The 21,805-nt window shown below is 47.9% G+C and overlaps 1 protein-coding gene across 4 annotated transcripts in view; it reads right to left on the reverse strand.

The window, feature by feature from the left end:
• Positions 1 to 21,805, reverse strand: part of LOC137430023 (SID1 transmembrane family member 1) — a 145,237-nt gene that overhangs the window by 46,494 nt on the left and 76,938 nt on the right. For all 4 annotated transcript variants that reach the window (XM_078780062.1, XM_078780064.1, XM_078780063.1 and 1 more), the window contains 2 exons: positions 7,125 to 7,191; positions 6,821 to 6,894 (listed from right to left, as the gene is read on the reverse strand). In XM_078780062.1, the coding sequence (XP_078636188.1) occupies positions 6,821 to 6,894; positions 7,125 to 7,191 (141 nt within the window). The remainder of the gene's footprint in view (positions 1 to 6,820; positions 6,895 to 7,124; positions 7,192 to 21,805) is intronic.

The raw sequence follows: 21,805 nt of genomic DNA on the forward strand, positions 1-21,805 counted from the left end.
CTCATCAAATATTCAAGAACCAACACTCATTCAGAAAATATTTGACCATCAGAGCTCCACAATTCACGGACAAATCGAAAGTAAACATCGCGTTTCCAATCAACAGGCAACGTCAGACTAATCTTTATATTTATCCCTATGTGGTTGGTGTGTGTGGCGGACCATGGTACGTGTGTGATTCTTTATTTTAATCATCATTTGACCATTGTTCATTGCAAAAATAGCAGTCTGTAACCATTTTCCTGTTACCATCCCTTTTATCCATCGGTTTAAAACAACCACTTGCCACAGCAAAAATGCTCCATCCTATTCGACTTATTCTTCCCATCTCCTCATGCATATGTAATATGTAGATGGTTAAAGTTTAACTGCGACTGTTTTATGGGCTTATAAATTTGTGTGGCAGCACTATTAATCTTCTGGTTGTCAAATACCTTCTAAATAAGGCACTGTTTATTGCCTGACCCTCCTCTGGTACAAATTGAAACTCGAACCTTCAGCTCAGACACAGTTTTGTCTGCCAGGCTGCAAAAATTAAAGTCTTATCAGCAGCACATTTCTTTGCTCCACACTTGGTTTGACTCCTTCTGTCATAGAAATTATCCATCCTATAGATTCGATAAGAGTCCATTCATGTCACTTCATTTACCCGTTTTTATTTATGCAACAACAAAAACTGCCACCTCGCTTATGCGCCATTTAATGATGTCTTCTCGAGCATATTATCCACGTCCTTTTTAAGATTACAAAATTATCAATCAAGTCTAAGACTTCACATTACTGATAGGGTGTCAAATGGCCCCAATTTCTGATCTGCATGTAATAACACCTCCGTGTTAGTCAGCCTCGGACAGGCATTCTGTCAAGTTTTAATGGTCATTTCACATCTTACTGTGTTTTAGGCATTCACCAAACCTTTACGTTTCAGACCTACTGCCCTTGATAAGTTTTCATCCCTCCGGAATGTTTACATGCTTTCACAGCCTCTCCAGCCAATCTTGTGTCAAGCCATGTCTGAGTACGGACACCAAATGCCACACAATTTCGTCCCAAATTGAGGGCAGAAAATTCAGAATGGCTCTCAATTCAGGTAACTCTGGTGTTGGGCTAGCGGCTAGGGTGCCAGCTTAGGATAGTCCTAGGATCCTGGGTTCGTAATCCCGGTCGATCGCTGAATTAACGCCAGGGGGGTTGACTCAGCCTGTCATCCTTCCGAGGTCGGCTAATTGAGTACCAGTTCACTGGTAATTCCCTGGTTGTCGTAAAAGGCGACAAAAAGTGGTTGGCGGCAGGAAGGGCATCCGGCCGTCAAACATTGCTTCAAAAAGGGGACCGAAAAACAACAACAACCACGGTCCCCGAAAAAGGCCAACCCCCGCTTGCGGGGGAAAAAAATGGCCTCTAAAGGTGTTTTTTTTTTTTTTTCTCTCAATTCAGGTATTGTCAACATTTTCTGAGTCACCCTCTACTTTAATTAATTTTTACACATTATAACTCTCATCTCATGTTATTCCAGTATTTCCTTTTATCAAATAACCAATTTTCATTCAATAAACAGTAAACAGCACAGCACCTCGTCCATGGTGTAACTCAATGCACATTTACAAATACACCTCCCAATGACAATTACAACCCAACAACCACAAGATGCACACTTTAATCCCTATATCATGGCTTCTTACCACCATCGGTTAGACTCGCTCATCCAATCCTATTAGAAGAGTCCCAGACTCCTTTTCCAACTTGTGGAACCCAGTTCCAATAGAGATCCCAGACCTCTCATGTCCACCCAGGTTCCCTGAACCTTTTGCCATTAAAATGATTCAACTCTATGTTCCAGATCATATCACCCGTGTAGTCAGAACACTGCAAAGAGAGCAAGTTTTGGTAGATGCTAAGCAAATAAAGAACATGGAAAGGCACCTATAATGGTCCCCTTACCCTGCTCCCTGGTGGCCACCACCTCGCATCTCCTCCACGGTCTCGTCCCTCTCGGTCCTCCATCCACCGGGATGTTGTGACCCTGCCATTTTGCGGGTGGCAAGCCCACTGCCAATGCTGGCCGTAATTTCTGCATTTCTCGAATGGTATTTTAGTTGCTTCTCGGCTACCCTTTAAGCCGTCCTTTTTGTCCAATTCTTCCATACTTTCACATCCCTTATTTCTCCTGGTACATGTATTTTCCAGATGTACCCCGTACAAAATCCAACCACCGGTTCCACAGAGTTATCCGTTTTGCCCTCACTATTTCCCATTCTTATGCCTTATTTCCCTTGCTGTGTTTGTCGATAGACAGTCCTCAAAGAATCATTTTTCCATTCTTCTATTGTCTATTACACGCATCCTTAACACCAACACGGACCCCCATCAATAAATAATCCTTTTTATTTTATCCTTTACCGTTACCTTTTTTGTTCGGACCCACTCTTGGGTTTTTGATAAGAGCGGAGCAGGCCACCCAGCGACGGCAATACACCTACTAGTAGAGAAAGATCTCACCTAAGTTATTGGGCCCGTCAGGTGGTTGCCGTCAGCTCGGTGGCAACTCCGCTCTGTCCTTCAACCAGTGAGCCCTGCTCGCTTGCACCAATCTGTGGGAGTCTGTCCACCTTTATCAAAATATGCAGACAACACTTGATAGACAAAGGATTATTATTTATTAATTATGTACTTACAGATCAGAGTTAGATCAGAGTAGTGATGGCAATGTACGAGAGAGTGTGCACAGCTGCAAGGACCAAGGACGGGAACAGTGGTGAGTTTGAGGTGAAGGTGGGAGTGCATCAGGGGTCAGTACTAAGTCCATTACTATTTGTAGCTGTGATGGAGGTGCTGGCTCGGAATGTAAAGGAGAGTTTACCGTGGGAGTTGTTGTATGCAGATGATCTGGTGTTGGTAGCGGAAAGTATGGAAGGACTGAAGGAGAAGATGAACAAGTGGAAAGAATGTATGGAGACAAAAGGTCTGAAGGTGAATATCGTAAAACCGAAGGTGATGGCAAGTGGTAAAGCATGTGGTGAGGTGGAAAGAATTGGGCAGTAGCTGTGTGCTGTGTGCAGGAAGGGTGTCGGAGTGAACTCCATTCAATGTACAATGTGTACTGAGTGGGTTCATCAAAAATGTAGTGGTCTGAGGGTCTTTAACCAGTGTGGCAGCTACATTCAAGTGTAAGGTGTGCACAGAGGGAGCTGCAGATGGAGGAAATGTTGAGTTGGATCTTGGAGGGCGTGAAGCTGGAAGGTGTGAAAACATTTTGCTACCTAGGAGACATGTTGAATGGAGAAGGTGGATCAGACTCGGCAACAGTTGCTAGAGTGAGATGTGCATGGAAGAAGTTTTGGGAACTGAGTTGCATGCTGACAAAGAGGGGAGTGTCATTAAAGCTGAAGGGAAAGGTGTATGCTGCATGTGTGAGAAGTGTTATGATTTATGGGAGCGAGACATGGGTAATGAACGTAGAGCAGCAACGAAAGCTGGAAAGGGTGGAAATGTGAATGGTTCGGTGGATGTGTGGAGTATTGTTGAGGGAGAGGAAGACAAATGATGAATTGCGAAAGATGATGGGAATAGAGCCTGTGATGGATGCTGTGAAGAGAAACAGGTTGAGATGGTTTGGTCATGTGTTGAGGAAGGATGAAAATGACTGGTTGAGAAGAGTGATGGAAATGAATGTAGAAGGAAGTAGAGGACGGGGAAGACCGAGAAAGACTTGGCTAAAGGTGGTGGAAGAAGAAATGCGGGCAATGGGGTTACCAGGGGAGATGCAGAAATAGGGCACAATGGAGAAGATTGTCATGGGGCCCGCAAGGCTAACCCCCCCCCACCCCCACCCCGCTCTAGCAGGGAAAATGGCCTTAAAATGTCTGTTGTTGTTGTTGTTGTTGTTGTTGTTGTAGTAGTGGTAGTACGTACGTACGGAGAGAAGAGTTTGACCTCAGGCAAGCACATCTCTAAATTCTACTCAAACTGCATCAAATATATATACAAATTGTTTTACTACAAAACGAAGGCAAAAGTGGTTTCCGAAGCATGAGATCAGAACACAGGAATGCTGATGCAAGGACCCTTGGCCTCCCAATTGTTATTATTACACAAGGTCAAACCACCGATAAAACATGTTTTTGCCAGCTCAGTACAAAGAAGCAATTCTGCCCAGCAACTGTGGAATGACTCTCTGCCAATTCTGTACAAGCAAGCATATTTCCTTTGGCCTGGCTCAACTATGTCACATGAAACATTTACCCAACATGCTTTTCAGCCATGGCTGTCTCCGATTGGTCCAGTGATGACAATTATTCATTTTTACCCCAACAAGCATTTGACCGCATGTCTTGCAGTACCTCGCCCAGGAACTGGACTGTGAGGTTGGACTTGGGCACCTCTTCCTCATCACTGCCCACCGCCACCTCCTCATCCTCCTCATCCTCCTCCTCCTCCTCAGAAACCTTTGGAATGGCCTCCAACTCGTACTCGGTGAGAGGGTTTAGGGAATGGCTCAGCATCATCGTTATCATTATGAAGTTCCTCATCTGCGTGTTCGATACATATTCTGAGAGTCTTCTCCATCCTTTCCATGTGGACATTCCGGACATGGGTGACCACCTTCGTACTCAATGCAGCGCTCACTGAAACTCACTCATGAATCGCCTTCTCCTTCTCTTTCTTCCGTATGTAGCGAATGGTGGATTTGTTGACGACATAATGACTGCCCACAGAGGCCGCACTCTCTTCTCTCGAAAGCCGGTCCAGCAGCTCCACTTTCTGGCTCAGGTACATCATTTTCTTCTGCCTCTTGGTAGTCGACATCTCCGGCACTGGTCTTGTGCTTGGGAGCCGTGAATGAACGATGAGCAGAGCGAGTCAAAACCACAGGTCAAAGCAACGGGACGAGAAGGATGATTGAGACCCAAGACACAGTTTGTATATGTAGGAATGCGAGCATTGTGGATTGCTGCGGGAGTGGTGAATACCCTGGACATTGTTTGTGGGAGATGTTATCGGATGATGCCGTATTGAGCCTATCTTCTAATTTCAATAACAGATTTAATGAAGCATTTGCACTCTATAACTCGTGGGGATGACGTGTTATGCAGCTGATGGAACGTCCCGCGAAGCTCTCGATTATAGTCTGGCTGAAGTTTGTGGCTGCAAGAGCCATGAAAACGCAAATCACACAGCAGTGAATGTATAAGCAGGTCATGCTCGCAGCTTGTAGATGTTTTTTGCACACATATGTCCAGCTGCTTTATGCATGGCTAGTGAAAGATGGGTTTTATAAATATGTCAAGCCAGTGGCTGCAGAAGTAGGTCAAGTTCGCGGCTCGTAGAGAATGTTTTTTTGCGTACGTATGTACAGTTGCTTTATGCATGGCTGGTGAATGATGGGTTTTATAAATGTGTAATGCTCATGGCTCATGAAAATGTTTTTTTGCTCCCCTGAAAAACTGCGAATTTGCAGAAAACAGCCGGAAATATGGGGTAAAAAACGGTGATTTCGAGGAACACGGCCGAGAATAGAAAAAAAAAAACCACAAATTTGCGGGACACTTTTCCACAATTAGAGAAACACGTCGTATTTTATCAACCGCGAATACGCGGATCCCATGAATAGCGGAACCGCGAATAGTGGGCTCCGACTGTACTGCACGATACCTTTCTTATCGTTGATAAATATAGAGTGGCCAGACGGAAGCCAAACAGTTCAATCTTGGTTTCACCAAACCACAGAATCTTGTTTCTCACAGTCTGAGAGTCCTTTAGGCTTGGTTATTGCTCTGATATGCCTCATGGCTTGGTTTTTGCTCTGATATGCATTGTCAGCTGTGAGACCTTATATAGGCAGGTGTGTGCCTTTCCAAATCATGTCCAATCAATTGAATTTACCGCAGGTGGACTCCAATAAAGGTGTAGAAACATCTCAAAGATTATCAAGACAAATGGGAGGCACCTGAGCTGAATTTCAAGTGTCATAGCAAAGGGTATGAATACTTCTATCAATGTGATATTTCAGTTTTTTCTTTTTAATAAATTTGCAAAACTTTCTAAAATCCTGCTTTCTCTTTGTCATTATGGGGTATTGAGTGTAGATTGATGAGGGAAAAAATGAATTTAAACGATTTCAGCATAAGGCTGCAACATAACAAAATGTGAAAAAAGTGAAGGGGTCTGAATGCACTGTATATATATATATATATATATATATATATATATATATATATATATATATATATATATATATATATATATATATGTGTGTATGTGTATGTGTGTGTGTGTCTGTGTGTCTGTGTGTCTGTGTGTCTGTGTGTCTGTGTGTGTGTGTGTGTGTGTGTGTGTGTGTGTGTGTACAGTCATGTATAAAAGTAGGTACTAGCACCAGTGCCAAAGCAACAGTGCTCAGAGCTTTCACTTATCATCTCCTTACATTTTATTCATTGCCATTTGATTTTCTGACAGTAGTGTCATCGATAAGTTCAGCACATCATAGTGTGCAGGGGTCTACGACAAAATTAGATTGTACAAGATTCGTCGCTGATGGTCTTGTTGCATTCCGGCGAACATCAGCAGGTGTGCGGTGGGCTTTAGACTTACGAGTAATGTGCAAACAGTTTCTGGTGTCACCTTGTTTTCACTGTTGATCCTCAATTATACAATTCCTCTGAAACCAACTCACATTGGTAAAACAATTTTCGTGCAATTACTATTCAGGAGAAAAATAAAAGCAAAACTTCAGATTTGTTTAAAGTTAGGTATTTTTTCCCTTAAGTTACAACAAACATCTTGATATTACCTGGTTATTCTTCCACATAGTGAGCCTTACCTGATTCTTCCAAAGTTCCAAGCACAAAGATCATTTCGATAGCAGTAGTCCTGGTCACCTGTAACAGTCATAAGCTGACAAGACACCCACCACAAGTTAATAAAACAAATAGAATTTAATAATAAATAAATAAATTACACGAGGTCAGCACAAAATGGTTGTGTGATCGAGTCCGCCAAGCTAATGATGAAAGAACTTGTCACAGAGTGTATGTAATTTTGAATACATCGTGTAGGTGGGTGAAGCGCAATGGGTACTGGTGCAGGACATGGGTGGGTGCACGGTACAGGGTCTATCTGCCTACCTTGTCACGGTTACGAGCAAGTTGAAAAGCTGGAACAACAAAGATGATAGCGATGATCAAAGTCATCCTGGAGAAAACGATGGGAACAGGTTAAAAGAGAGAGAGAGGGAGAAAGAGAGAGGGAGAGGGAGAGGGAGAGAGAGAGAGAGAGAGAGAGAGAGGGAGAGAGGGAGAGAGGGAAAGAGAGAGAGAGAGGGAGAGAGGGAGAGAGAGAGAGAGAGAGAGAGAGAGAGAGAGGGAGAGACTGACTGTTTCTTTCTTTTATTACAAGAGTACAGAAAATCAGTTATGTTCAGTCATAAAGAAACAAAACACAATAAAAATGGTCTCAAGGAAAAGTTATTATCAAATCATCATCATCAAGTGTGCATATGACATCAATAAAAACCCACTTTTCTTTAAAACATGTTAAATTCTTGTTCATTTTAAAAAACCGGTATTCTAGCTTTAGTCTTGCATTTACAAGAGCCTTAAGGGTGAGCAGTACATCATATGACGAGTCAGAAGCGTTTCCCATTTTTTTCTTCCTGGATTTGTAAATTGCAAACTTGGCCTGGCCAATTAAAAAATTCATTAAAACCACATTCCTAAGGGAAGACGGTCCTAAAACACCATAAATAAAAACATTGTGATTGAAGAGGGAACCAAGCTTCACAAAGCGTTCCTGAAGGAATGTAAAAAGAGGTTGCAATCGTTCACACTCAAGGTATATATGCGGTAGGGTTTCAATGGATGCACAGAAAGGGCATAGATTAGAGTTAGCAGGAGAAAACCGGTTCAGTAAAACATTATAAGGTAAAATCCAGTGTACAAGTTTCCATTGAATATCTCCAACATACTTTGGAGTAGGCAAGAGATAGAAACTTCGCCAATTGGGGCAATTGGGGGGTATTGGGGGTAAAACATCCCGCCATCGAAGCCTCGGGTGCTCAGAAATGTTTTTGCGTATAAAATTTTAACGTACGCGTTGTACAAAGTTTTCTTTGGAAAGGCGGGAAGGGATAATGCAGTATCATCAGGGCTGTTCAGGCCAGGGGACAAATTAAGTGGCGGGCTGAAGACTAGGAGTTTGGGGAAGTCACCCGCTGTTTCCTCGGGGGAAGGGCCAAGTTCCTCGCAGGTATTACGATACGTTGTGGATATCCCTTGAAGGAACCGAGAGATGATCCTGACAGATTTTATTCCGGTTTTTTGTGCCACAGCGGCAGCACTCAGCCGGCAGCTCCCAGACTCTGTCATGAGGTCTTTCACTCGCAGCAGCTTGGCATCAACAAAACGTTGAACGAGTCCCCTAATATTCAAGCTGTTTTCCAGGAAGGGGTTGTAGCATAGGGGCTCATTCAACAACATTTCCATGTTGTATGTTGCCATTTCACGGGAAAAGGCGGGGCTTGCCAGGCGTTCATCACCCCTTGGTAAAAGGTGGGCAGCAAGGATGAATCGATTTGATGAGGGTTCATCAAGAAAAGTTATCGGTCGTAACCCAGCTTGCATGTAAGCTGCAATATGCAGTTAGCCAGAGGCCTCCAGAGTAGGGCTTCATCTCCATATACAAGTTGGCGCACGATATGAAGCCGGAAGACCATAATCCGGCTGCGGATATCAATAAGACCTTGGCCACCTTCAGCGAGTGGTAAGTATGCCACGGGGGGTTGGAGCCAGTGTTTCCCGCTCCAGAAAAAGTCGACAATGCTCTTTTGCAGTGTAATAAGAAGGCTCCCAGGCGGTTGTAGGCATATCATCTTATGCCATAGCATAGAGGCGACAAGATTGTTAATGACGAGAGTTCTTCCGCGGTACGAAAGTTGAGAAAGAAGTCCTTTCCAGCGGGCCAGTTTTGCCATTACCTTGTCCGGTAATCCCACCCAGTTCTGCTGCTCAAAGGTGTTGTCTACTAGGAAAATACCGAGGTATTTAATGCCACTTTTCTGCCAGTTCACTCCTCCTGGTAGGACAATTGGCAGGCAATCTCCAGGTCCTATCCAAAGGGCTTCACTCTTCTTCCAGTTTACCTGGCCTGAACAAGCCTGACAATATGTCTTTAGTGCCTGAGCCACCGCAGTGACGTCAGCACTATTTTTTATATAAATACAGACATCATCTGCATAGTGTTACATATTTATGTGAATGTATGTGAATTACCATTCAGGTCTTTGCTTATCCGGGTGTAGTATATTAAGTTGTTGTGTAGTTGTTGTGGTTGGAGGGTCAGGAGCCCTTCTGGAAAAGTGGCCGGAAACGGAAGTGACCGGAAAGGGAAGGAAAAAGACACGAGGAGAAAAGGACGAGGATTCTTCTTCCTCGCCCCGCACCGACGAAAGGTGGGATTGATTGAGCCGTGTGGAAAAGCGGCGTTCCCGAGCCTGTCTGGCGAGAGGAGTTACCGGGACGGATACCTGCCCGGTGGACGGCAAACTGTCGTGTGGCCGTGCACCGACCCAGCGTTTGGCGCCGTGCGCGACACCGTCTAAAAAGACGCGTACGGGTCGCCCGTTGGGGCCTAACACGCCTGGCAAGCGGCGTGGGGCCTGTGGCTTGCTTTCCCGTCCCCGCTTCGCGTGGCCGCGAGGGGCTGTAGCCGGGGTGCCGGGTACGATACCTGCCCGGTGGAAACACGTCCACCCGGGGTTCGTTCAACCGCCCGAGTGCGGCGACGCCGACCATCATCTTGGTCAGGAGGGGCCCAGAGACATTGTGCGGGACCGAGACCAAAAGGGTGTCGTGAGTACTCACCGGGACACACGTATATAAGATGGCCATCTTAATCATAGGGAATTGATTGTGGGTTGGGAATTGGTGCTGGTTGTGTATTGTTGATTGCTCGGGGAAAATCTCCGTGGTTGTATCATTGAAATTGTATGGTATCATTACCATTGAAATATATCCTTGAACATCAGTTGTCTCTTGGGTGAAATTCATATGGATTGCGTGGCGAAAGCGCATATATAAGACAGCTTTCTGGCGAAGTTCCTCTCACGGTCCGGGGGTCACCGAGACCAGGTATTCACCGAGGGGACCACGTAACAGAATTGGGGGCTCGTCCAAATTACGATTTGCGGTTTCGCAATTGGGTCTACGTCCGGGATTTAAAATTGTGTAACATAATAAAATAATAATTTTTTATTAATTAAAATTTATTAATTAATTATTAATTGGTAAAAAAAAATTTTTGAGAAATTGGGGTAAAGTCTTGGGTGAAGGTTAACAGGTGTTAACGATAGGCACCATGGCGTTTGTGGCACAGAACTTTGTGGTAACCCCGAGTGAGGCACAGTTCCGAGCGTTGCTAAAGTCGGACCTCTTGAAATTGGCCAAACATTTTAACTTGGAGGTCCGAACTAATTTGAGGAAGGCAGAGTTGCAGGCCACGGTGATACAATCTATGGTGGGATTAGGAACATGGGACGAGTTAGCCTGGGAGTGGCTACCCGAAGAACCAGAAGATGTTGAGCTCCGGAAACTGGAGTTGCAATTACGGAGCCAGGAACGGATTAAAGAAGAAGAAAGGAAAGCAGAAAAGGAAAGAGCAGAAGAAGAAAGGAAAGCAGAAAAGGAAAGAGCAGAAGAAGAAAGGAAAGCAGAAAAGGAAAGAGCAGAAGAAGAAAGGAAAGCAGAAGAGAGGAGGGAAGAGAAACAAGCAGAGGAAAGGAGAGTGGAACGAGCACTCCAGGAAAGGTTAAAAGAAGAGGAAAGGAAAGCAGAAGCGAGGAGAGAAGAGAAACAAGCAGAGGAAAGGAGAGTGGAAAGAGAACTCCAGGAAAGGTTAGCAGAAGAAGAAAGGAAAGCAGAAAAGGAAAGATCAGAAGAGGAAAGGAAAGCAGAAGAGAGGAGAGAAGAGAAACAAGCAGAGGAAAGGAGAGTGGAAAGAGAACTCCAAGAAAGGTTAGAAGGGAGAAAAGCGGAGGAGAGGAGAGCTGCAAGGGACCTCGAAGCAGAGGAGAGAAAAGCGGAAAGGGAATTAAAGGAACGTGACATGGAGCTTCAGCAAGAAATCAAATTCAAGGAGCTGGAGTTAATGAGAGAACGGGGAGAGGCACCACCCTTGCTGACGGGGGGTCGACACCTAACCAGAAAACCTGGGATGTGGGCAGACATGTGAGGCTGGTTCCACCGTTCAGTGAAAAAGAAGTCGCGAAATTTTTTCCACACTTTGAGAAAGTGGCTCGACAATTAAACTGGCCGGAGGAGGCCTGGACCATACTCGTGCAAAGTGTGCTGGTGGGGAAAGCTCAGGAAATTTATTCGGCGCTACCAATGGACCAATGTGCAGATTATGAGGTACTGAAGACGCACATCCTCAAAGCGTATGAGTTGGTTCCGGAAGCTTACAGGCAAAAATTCAGGAATGCCAGGAAGAGGGAGAGTGAGACCCATGTGGAGTTTGCCAGAGTGAAAGAAAACATGTTTGATCGGTGGTGTGAGTCAAAAGGAGTCGGGAAAGACTTCGAGACATTGCGGGACTTGATCCTGGTGGAGGAATTCCAGCAGTGTGTCCACGAGGACATCAAAGTGTACCTGCAGGAAAAGAAAGTACCAAAGTTGTGGGACGCAGCCACCATGGCAGATGATTATGCCTTAACCCACCGAATAGGGGTCCACAAACCTAACTCCTCGCCTAGACTTCAGCAGGGGAGTTATGGAACACCCGGTGCGGAGAACGACCTTACATGGCGGCGGCCTCGAGATGATTATGGGGACAACTATGATACCCAACGGTTAGAAATCCGAGGGCTACGGGCCCAAGACAAACTTATTTTTCGGGGGGCTCAAGGCCGACCCCGAGGTTCTCCCCCAGGCCTACTTGTGCTTTTTGCCATAAAACTGGACACTTGATGTCCCAATGTTACCTCCGGAAAAGGGAGAACCCGGAACGGAATCAGTCTAGTGCGACTCCGAATGCACTGGCAAGTGTGAGAAATCATTCTTGGAGAGCAGAGCTGGGGGAAGATTCCCCTGTCAAAGGTACGGCGTCCCGGGAGAACCTTGTTCAGGAGGGCTACAAACATTTCATTTCAGAGGGGTTCGTGTCGCTGGATGGCGACCCGAGTAACCAGAAGCCAGTTAGGGTATTGAGGGACACAGGAGCCCACCAATCGTTGATGCTGGAGGGCATTTTGCCATTGTCGGAGAAGACGGCAACTGGGGTTAGTGTGCTTTTACAGGGGGTCGGGGGCTATGTTAAAGCTCCGCTTCATGTCATCCAGTTGAGTTCGGAGTTGGTATCCGGGCCGGTCACCGTAGGCTTACAAGCCACCCTTCCTGTGGAGGGAATCTCTTTTATTATCGGGAATGATTTGGCCGGGGGGCGAGTTTCGGGTAATCCAATAATGGTGGACAAGCCCAGTAAGGAAAATAACACCACTCGGTTAGAGATGGAGATTCCGGGTATCTTTCCATCCTGTGCAGTGACTCGGGCTATGGGTAGAAAACACGCGGAAGAGAAGGAGGAAGAAAGAGAGGGGGAGTTGGAACCCTTAGAGGTACGGGAAGACAACTCGGAAAAGGGAAATAACCAGGGGAGGGATTCCCAGGAATCTCGAGAAATGGTAGCGTCTGGAACGCAAAGGGACGTGGAGTGTCCGTCGGGGACCGAGGAGAACGAAGTGGAGCAAACCGCGCTGGTCCGAAGGAGACTAGTGGAAGAACAACACGAAGACTCGGAGATCCAGAGGTTAATTGAGAAAGCCGTTACGGAAGAAGAGGCTACGAAGATACCTGTGGGGTATTTCATGAAGGGGGAAACCCTAATGAGGAAATGGAGGCCCCCGGAGGTGCCCGCAGACGATGAGTGGAAAGTTCACTATCAGATTGTGGTGCCACCGCTGTACCGGAAGGAGATCTTGAGTTTGGCACATGAGACCCCTTGGGCCGGGCACCTGGGAGTGAACAAGACCTGTGACAGGATATTGGTACATTTTTTCTGGCCGGGACTGCGACGGGATGTGGCGGAGTTCTGCAAGTCCTGCCATTCTTGTCAGCTGGTGGGAAAGCCGAATCAAAAAATCCCACCCGCCCCGTTAAAGCCAATTCCAGCTTTTGAAGAGCCATTCAGCCGAGTCATTGTGGACTGTGTGGGCCCTTTACCCAAAACCAAAGCTGGACATCAATACTTACTGACCATCATGTGCGCGTCCACCAGGTTCCCCGAGGCAGTGCCTCTGAGGAAAATAACGGCGGCAGTTATTGCAAAGGCCTTGATTAAATTTTTCACTTGGGTTGGTCTACCTAAGATCATCCAATCGGATCAGGGGTCCAATTTCATGTCCACACTGTTCCAGCAAGTGGTACACCTGTTGGGGGTGGAACAAGTAAGATCCAGCGCCTACCATCCCGAGAGCCAAGGGGCCCTGGAAAGGTTTCACCAGACTTTAAAGAATATGATCCGAACGTATTGTTTGGAATGTGCCAAGGATTGGGATGAAGGGATACCCCTATTGTTGTTTGCGGCGAGGGAGTCCGTGCAGGATTCCTTGGGATTCAGTCCGTTTGAACTGGTGTTTGGACACACAGTGCGGGGACCGTTGAAATTGGTGAAAGAACAGTGGTTACTACAGGAGTCCCGGACACCGATGGTGGAGTATGTGTCCACAGTAAAAAACCGATTGGCAAAGGCGTGTGAGGTGGCACGACGGAACTTGAGAAGGGCCCAGGGGAAAATGAAGGAGAGACATGACAAGACCTCGCAGATAAGGAATTTCAGTCCTCAGGACCGGGTGTTAGTATTGCTGCCCGTTCCAGGTCAGCCCCTCCAGGCTAGATATTTCGGTCCTTATGCAGTGGAGGAGAGGGTGAATGAGACAGACTACGTGGTGACCACTCCCGACCGACGAAAAAAGCGACAGTTGTGTCATGTCAACCGACTGAAGAAATATCATGAGAGGGAACCGGTGGAAGACGTAGTTCCTGTCTCACCGGTCGTACCGGTGACAATGGACGGAAACGCCGGTGTGAAGTTTGATAACTTGGATGACCAGGCCTGCCCCAAATTGACGAACACCGAAGTGTTGAGTCATTTGGATGAGAAGTTAGGTCATTTAACAAGGGAACAGCAAGGACAACTGTCCAGCCTAATGTTCGAATTTAAACATTTGTTCACAGATGTACCTGGTCGTACGGACTTAGTATATCATGATATCGAGGTGGGGGAGGCCACTCCAGTGAAACAGCACCCCTATCGGATGAACCCGGTGAAGATGGAGTACCTTCGGAAGGAGATGCAATATATGTTGGACAATGACATCATCGAACCAAGCAACAGTGAATGGAGCTCCCCATGTGTGTTGGTTCCGAAACCCGATGGCAGCTTCCGGTGTTGTACAGATTTAAAACGGGTGAATGCAGTGACCAAGACCGACTCCTATCCGCTCCCGAGGATTGACGACTGTATTGATCGAATAGGCCCAGCTAAATTTGTTACCAAATTTGACTTGCTGAAAGGGTATTGGCAGATCCCTCTTACCGATAGAGCCAAAGAAATCTCAGCTTTGGTCACTCCGAATGGGTTATATCAGTACAAGGTCCTCCCTTTTGGGTTGAAGAACGGGCCGGCTACATTTCAACGACTGATTAATAGGCTCATTGCAGACCTGGAGGGGGTGGAGGCATATCTGGATGATGTAATCATCCACACCATGACCATGGAAGGCCACATTAAGCAAATCCATGCATTTTTTCAGACGATGTCCGAGGCAGGTCTGACCATCAACTTAGCCAAGAGTGAATTTGTAAGAGCACAGGTAGTGTTCCTCGGCCATGTAGTAGGGCAGGGTCAAGTACAACCAGTGACCGCCAAGGTAGAAGCTATCGATCGCTTCCAAGTCCCAAAGGGGAAGAAAGAGCTGATGAGATTCTTAGGTATGGCGGGGTGGTACCGGCGGTTCTGTAAGAATTTTTCGGATGTGGTAGCCCCTTTAACGAGTTTGTTGAGAAAGGAGACCCCATTCGTTTGGGATGGCAAATGTCAGGCGGCCTTTGCCCATGTCAAAGCGATACTAATGAGCTCTCCGGTCCTAACCGCTCCGGACTTTCAGGCACCTTTCAAGTTGGCCGTAGATGCAAGCGATGTGGGGGCTGGAGCGGTCTTGTTACAGGAAGATGAGGATGGGGTGGACCACCCCGTGTGCTACTACTCCAAAAAGTTCAATAAACATCAGGCAAATTATGCCACCGTGGAGAAAGAGACCCTGGCTCTCCTGCTAGGGCTTCAACATTATGAGGTGTATTTAGGAATCACGTCCTTTCCCATAAAGGTCTTTACGGATCACAACCCCTTAACCTTCATTCAAAGAATGAAAAATAAAAATCAGAGGTTGATGAGATGGAGTTTGGCTTTGCAGGGGTTCAACTTGGAAATTGAACATGTACGGGGCCGGGACAATGTCACTGGCGGACGCTTTGTCCAGATTGAGTTAATCTGGGGGGGGGGGGGGGGGGGGGGGTTGAGTTATCTGGTTTGTTTCTCCAAATTGGCCGGCAAAGAAAGTTTTCGCTGGGTTCAAACTTTCTTTCTTGAAGGGGGGGAGTGTTACATATTTATGTGAATGTATGTGAATTACCATTCAGGTCTTTGCTTATCCGGGTGTAGTATATTAAGTTGTTGTGTAGTTGTTGTGGTTGGAGGGTCAGGAGCCCTTCTGGAAAAGTGGCCGGAAAAGGAAGTGACCGGAAAGGGAAGGAAAAAGACACGAGGAGAAAAGGACGAGGATTCTTCTTCCTCGCCCCGCACCGACGAAAGGTGGGATTGATTGAGCCGTGTGGAAAAGCGGCGTTCCCGAGCCTGTCTGGCGAGAGGAGTTACCGGGACGGATACCTGCCCGGTGGACGGCAAACTGTCGTGTGGCCGTGCACCGACCCAGCGTTTGGCGCCGTGCGCGACACCGTCTAAAAAGACGCGTACGGGTCGCCCGTTGGGGCCTAACACGCCTGGCAAGCGGCGTGGGGCCTGTGGCTTGCTTTCCCGTCCCCGCTTCGCGTGGCCGCGAGGGGCTGTAGTCGGGGTGCCGGGTACGATACCTGCCCGGTGGAAACACGTCCACCCGGGGTTCGTTCAACCGCCCGAGTGCGGCGACGCCGACCATCATCTTGGTCAGGAGGGGCCCAGAGACATTGTGCGGGACCGAGACCAAAATGGTGTCGTGAGTACTCACCGGGACACACGTATATAAGATGGCCATCTTAATCATAGGGAATTGATTGTGGGTTGGGAATTGGTGCTGGTTGTGTATTGTTGATTGCTCGGGGAAAATCTCCGTGGTTGTATCATTGAAATTGTATGGTATCATTACCATTGAAATATATCCTTGAACATCAGTTGTCTCTTGGGTGAAATTCATATGGATTGCGTGGCGAAAGCGCATATATAAGACAGCTTTCTGGCGAAGTTCCTCTCACGGTCCGGGGGTCACCGAGACCAGGTATTCACCGAGGGGACCACGTAACAATAGGCAGAGACTTTTAGCGGTGTGGTAAGAATTGATCCAGTGAAGCCAGAAATGTGCGTACGTAATTGGAGCAGAAGAGGTTCGATGGCAAGAGAGTATAAAAGTCCAGATAGCGGGCAACCTTGCCGTACTCCCCGTTGTACAGCAATGGGGCTACATAATACTTGATTAATTTTAAGAACACTGGATATATTACAATACAAAAGTTTAACGTACGAGATAAAAATAGGTCCAAACCCAAAATTCTCTAAAACTCTAAAAAGGTACATGTGGTCAATACAGTCAAAGGCTTTTCCTTGGTCAATAAAAAACAGACCAACATTCATATTAAAATTGTTACAAAACCGAATGGTATCACGGATAAGAAAGATATTATAAAAAATAGTACGTCCAGGAATACAAAAGGATTGTTGTTCTCCTATTAGTACATTCATAAAAGGTTTCATTCGATTAGACAAGGCTTTGGCTAAAATTTTATAATCCGTACATAAAACAGAAATAGGACGCCAGTTCTCTATAAGTTGAGTGTCCGCTTTCTTAGGAATTAAGGTGGTGACTGCTCTCCGGCAACTCCATGGCAGTTGTCCATCCTCTAAACATTCATTCAATACCCGCAGTAGGTGAGGTCCAATGACGTCCCAAAAAAACTGGAAAAATTCACTAGTCAGCCCATCCAGTCCAGGGGCTTTATCAGGTTCCAAGGCCTTCAAGGCAGCGGTGAGCTCAGGTAACCCAAGAGGATCCTCCAACTGCTGCTTCTGATCTTCCGCCAATGTTTGAAGGTTAGAAACAAGTTCCGATATTGCATCCTGGTTAATGTCATGCCGCATAAATCGTTGTTTAAAATGTTTCCGGGCACATTCCCTGATTCTGCCATCTTCATAAAGGAGTTCCCCATCATGGAGCAAGCGTGTAATCATTGACGAAGAGGCCCCCCTTTTAAGGCTGAAGAAGAATTTGGTTGGAGCATCAAGGTCGTGTATGTACCTCATCTTCAGGCGCAATAAAGCATTTTGTGCTCGCCTTTCGGATATGGAATTCAGTAAGGCCGTTTTTCCATGAATTTGTTGCCTCATTCCCTGGTAGCTCACACTTGCAGTTCCCTGAAGCTGTTCCTGTAATTCCAGGATTTCATCTTCAAGTAAGGTTGTGGTTTTTCTTTCCTCTTGAACACCATACGCACGATATTGTTGGCAGAACAGTCTGATGTGCGTTTTGGCATTATCCCACCATTGTCTGAGGTTTGAGAAATTCCCTTGGGAGGCAACTAGAATATTCCAAATTTCCGGAAAAATGTCCTTAAAGGTACTATCATCAAGTAAGTTGTTATTAAATTTCCAAAAAGCACTCTTGTGTTTCGGGCAGGGGGCAGAAATTTTGAGAAATGTTGCGCTGTGGTCCGAGAATCCTGATGGGCAAATTTTGGATGACAGAACGAGGCGTTCAAGTGGAGGATTAATATAAAACTTGTCCAAGCGAGCAAGTACAATATTACCCTGAATGCATCGACACCATGTGTATTGCCTGATTGATGGGTGCTGTACCCGCCATATATCTGTCAAATTCATTTGTTTTAAAAATTTGGTGAGAGGGATTGTGGAGGCAGGATGGGGCTCTGCACTGTTCCTGTCTAGTTGGGGTTGAAGGGTGCAATTAAAATCTCCACCAATACAAACATGATTGTCTTGGTTTTTTAGGGCGTTTTGGCTGTCGAGGGACGTTAGGTGTGTCCCAAGGGCATTAAAAAAAACTCGCCGAGCTACAGGCGTACTTGGGGCATAGATATTAAAAATAGTATAGAATTTTCCACAGTAGTGGAATTCTAGGGATGCTAGGGATCCCTTGTGTATTTCGTCGAATTTAAGCGATGAAGGCAAAAAGGAGGGGCTAAGAATTATTGCGACACCGCCTTTGCGGGAGTCACTGTTACTAAAAAAGGACAGGCCGGGGAAGAGCCTACACCACTCTGTGACACAGCAGTCGTTGGCATGGGTCTCTTGTAAGAGGGCAATGTCAACTTTCTTCTGTAATAAAAAATCCCTTACTTGCACTTTACGGACAGAGCTACATCCTCCGTTAATATTCAGGCTACAAATGGAAAAACTCATTACAGCTACAAGGAGGAGTGACCACCACTCAATTTTTTGATAGCAGTTCATTCTTAGCTTTTTGCAACCACTTCTTTAAACGGTGACGTTGGGAGGAATTGAAATTAAAAACGTGGGGCCGTTTTACCATCAATCTAGCGGAATGTATAAAATCAGGTAGCTCCGGAAAAAAGGTTTCTATAACAACATTCCTTTTTCGGAATGTGTCCTTAAGAAACCTTTTTATCTCGGAGGGAGGCATTGGAGGGGTTTCTTCTTCCTTAAGGCTACCACATTCACTAACAGAGTCATCTATATCAGATGGCTCAGATTGTGTGTCACACTGGTTTTCATCATTTATCTCCTCACCGTCATCACATCCCTCCACGTTATCGGATGGGGCATAGTCCATAGAGGGAGGGGACGGGGAGGGAGAGAAATGAGCCATCTTCAGGGGAGGGGGAGGGGGAGGGGGGGGGGGGTACTAATTTTTGCGGTTCAACCATATCAGTTTCTAGGTCAGTAGACAAGGGCGAGGATTCATCCACATCTATGTCCTCCAATACCGAGAAACGATTTTCTGTGACGAGGGACAAATCTAGGGCAGAGAGGAGGGGCTGTCGGTTTTCAGTTGTAGGTTTTTTAAAGAGATGACCGTTTTCATCTGTTGTTTGCAGATGTCTTTTTCCTTTTGGGCAGACTAATTGAAACTCGTCCTGGTTAGTGGGAAGAGATTGCAAGGGTTTGGGGGGAGGGGGGGGGGGGGGGAGGACGTGATCATCGGGAGGGGATTCCCATCGGCTACCACGGCGAGAGAGGTAGGATCAGTTATAGCAGGCAACAAGCTGTGATTGGACGATGTCGCCTGGGGGGGTGAGATCTATCGTTAACAGGAGATGGCTGCAATTAGATCCTTCAGTAGAGGGAGGGGCCCCTGTTTCAAGGGGAGGGGAAGGGGGTACGGCGGGGGGGTTTGGGTCGGTGGTAGACAGATTGGGATCAGTGGTGGTAAGGCTTGGGTCGATGGTGGGAAGGTTCGGGTCGGTGGTGGGAGGGCTTGGGTCGGTGGCGGGAAAGCTTGGTTCGGTGGTGGGAGGGTTTGGTTCGGTGGTGGGAAGGCTTGGGTCGGTGGTGGAAGGGTTTGGATCGGTGGTGGGAAGGTGGGGGGGTTGCTTATTCCCGGTTCGGAGGGGAGGTTGTACTTGTGGAGAATTCTCTTTTCGGGGGCAGTCATGCTTAACATGCCCAAATTGTCCGCAGCCAAAACATTTTAGAACGTTGGTGGACACGTACACTGTATATTCGTTCTGTTGATGTTTTAATTTTATTATAAGGTTTAAATCCTTCTGGGAATTTTTTAAAATCATAAACACTTGCCGCCGGAATGAAACCACGTGCCTTAAATCGTTGTTTCGTGACCCGAAGGGAATCATGGAGATACGAGACACGATGGTACCGTATCGGGACAACTCTTTAATTAGTACATCGTCGGATACAAATGGGGGGCAATTTGATATCACGACTTTTATCGCTGGGCTATCTAGTGGGGAAATCATAACAAATAAATCTGGATCGATTGTCAAACCCTGTTCGACAATTTGTGGGACACAATCCACGTCGGACAAAAAAATAACGATCCGCTTGTTCATCCGCGAAGCGGCAACAACCTTGTCGATCCCGACAACACGACCGGTTGCGAGGACAACGTCCTCGACACTCATCTCACGTTCCGGAGGTACACAAAAGAACCCGTGCTTATGGGTCAGGCTCTGAAAGGCCGGAAAGCGAGATAGTGCAGCTGCCATGCCGGATCAGCTGCACTTACAACCCCTCCCCAACTCGGGGAGGGTGAATATATAATATTAAAGCGCGGCGTTACGCGCGCTGCTTGTGAGCAAGGAGGAAGCGGACAAGCGGTAACATATAAACGTCTTTATTGTAAGACTACACTGTAACACTGAACTCCTCCGGGCTGGTCGCCCGGTGTATATCATGAGGCCACGCCTACCCCTCGGGCGTGGCCACCGCCCACTTGGTGCGTGGAATGATGTCACCACGCCAGTGGGCTTTTGTGTCCGCCACACGCACCCCCCCCCAGAATTCCCGCGCACCTGGAGGGCCAGTTTGCGGGGCAGACGAATGACCCGGCCGAAGCGCCCCCTGGCGATCGGCGGCGTCCGGGGTGCAGGGATACCAGGTGGGATGCCCCTGGCTGCCCCTGGGATGGGTGCAGGACCGGGGGGCGCCGTGGCGGCGGGGCTGGGCGGTGCCGGGGGTCCGCCCGCAGGAGGGCGGCCCCGACGTGGGGGTCGGGCCACTGGCGGTGGATGGTCCACATCGAGGTGGGCCGGCTTGAGGCGGTCTACCGAAACGCGGTCAGGAGTACCGCCGATGTCCAGGGTGAAGTGCTTCGCCCCGGTCTCCAGCACGCGGAAAGGCCCGTCGTACGGGGGCCGCAGTGGTGTCCGATGGGCATCGTGGCGGACGAAGACGTACTCCGCCGTGCGAAGCTCCGGGCGACGTGCGTCGGTGGGTGCCCGTGGCATGCCGTTGGCACCGGGGCGAACCTCTGGGCGGTCTCTTGCAGAGCGGAGCGCTGCTGTGCCGCGGACCATGGTGCCGTGGAGTCGGGGAGGAACTCGCCCGGCACCCGCAGCGGTTGCCCGAAGACCAACTCCGCCGCGGATGCGCGCAGGTCCTCCTTGGGCGCCGTCCGGAGGCCCAGCAGGACCCAGGGGAGCCTGTCGACCCAGCCGCCGTCGCGGAGGGTGGCCCGGAGCGCGGCCTTCAATGAGCGGTGAAATCGCTCACACAGGCCGTTAGCCTGGGGGTGGTAGGCCGTGGTTCGGTGCAGCCGGACCCCGAGCCCCTGCACAACCGCCCCCCAGAGCTCCGAGGTGAACTGGGGGCCGCGGTCGGATGAGATGTCTGAGGGGGCGCCGAACCGGGCGACCCAGGTGGCGATGAAAGCCTGCGCGACATCGGCCGCCGTTGTCGACGCCAAGGGCACGGCCTCCGGCCACCGGGTGGTGCGGTCCACCATGGTGAGGACGTAGGTGAAACCCCGCGAGGGGGGCAGAGGTCCCACCAGGTCCACGTGGACGTGGTCAAACCGGCGTTCCGGCACCGTGAACGGGGCCAACGGGGCCTGGGT

This window comes from Myxine glutinosa, chromosome 6, assembly GCF_964187855.1.
Source record: "Myxine glutinosa chromosome 6, kmMyxGlut1.1, whole genome shotgun sequence".
NCBI classification, from domain to species: domain Eukaryota; kingdom Metazoa; phylum Chordata; class Myxini; order Myxiniformes; family Myxinidae; genus Myxine; species Myxine glutinosa.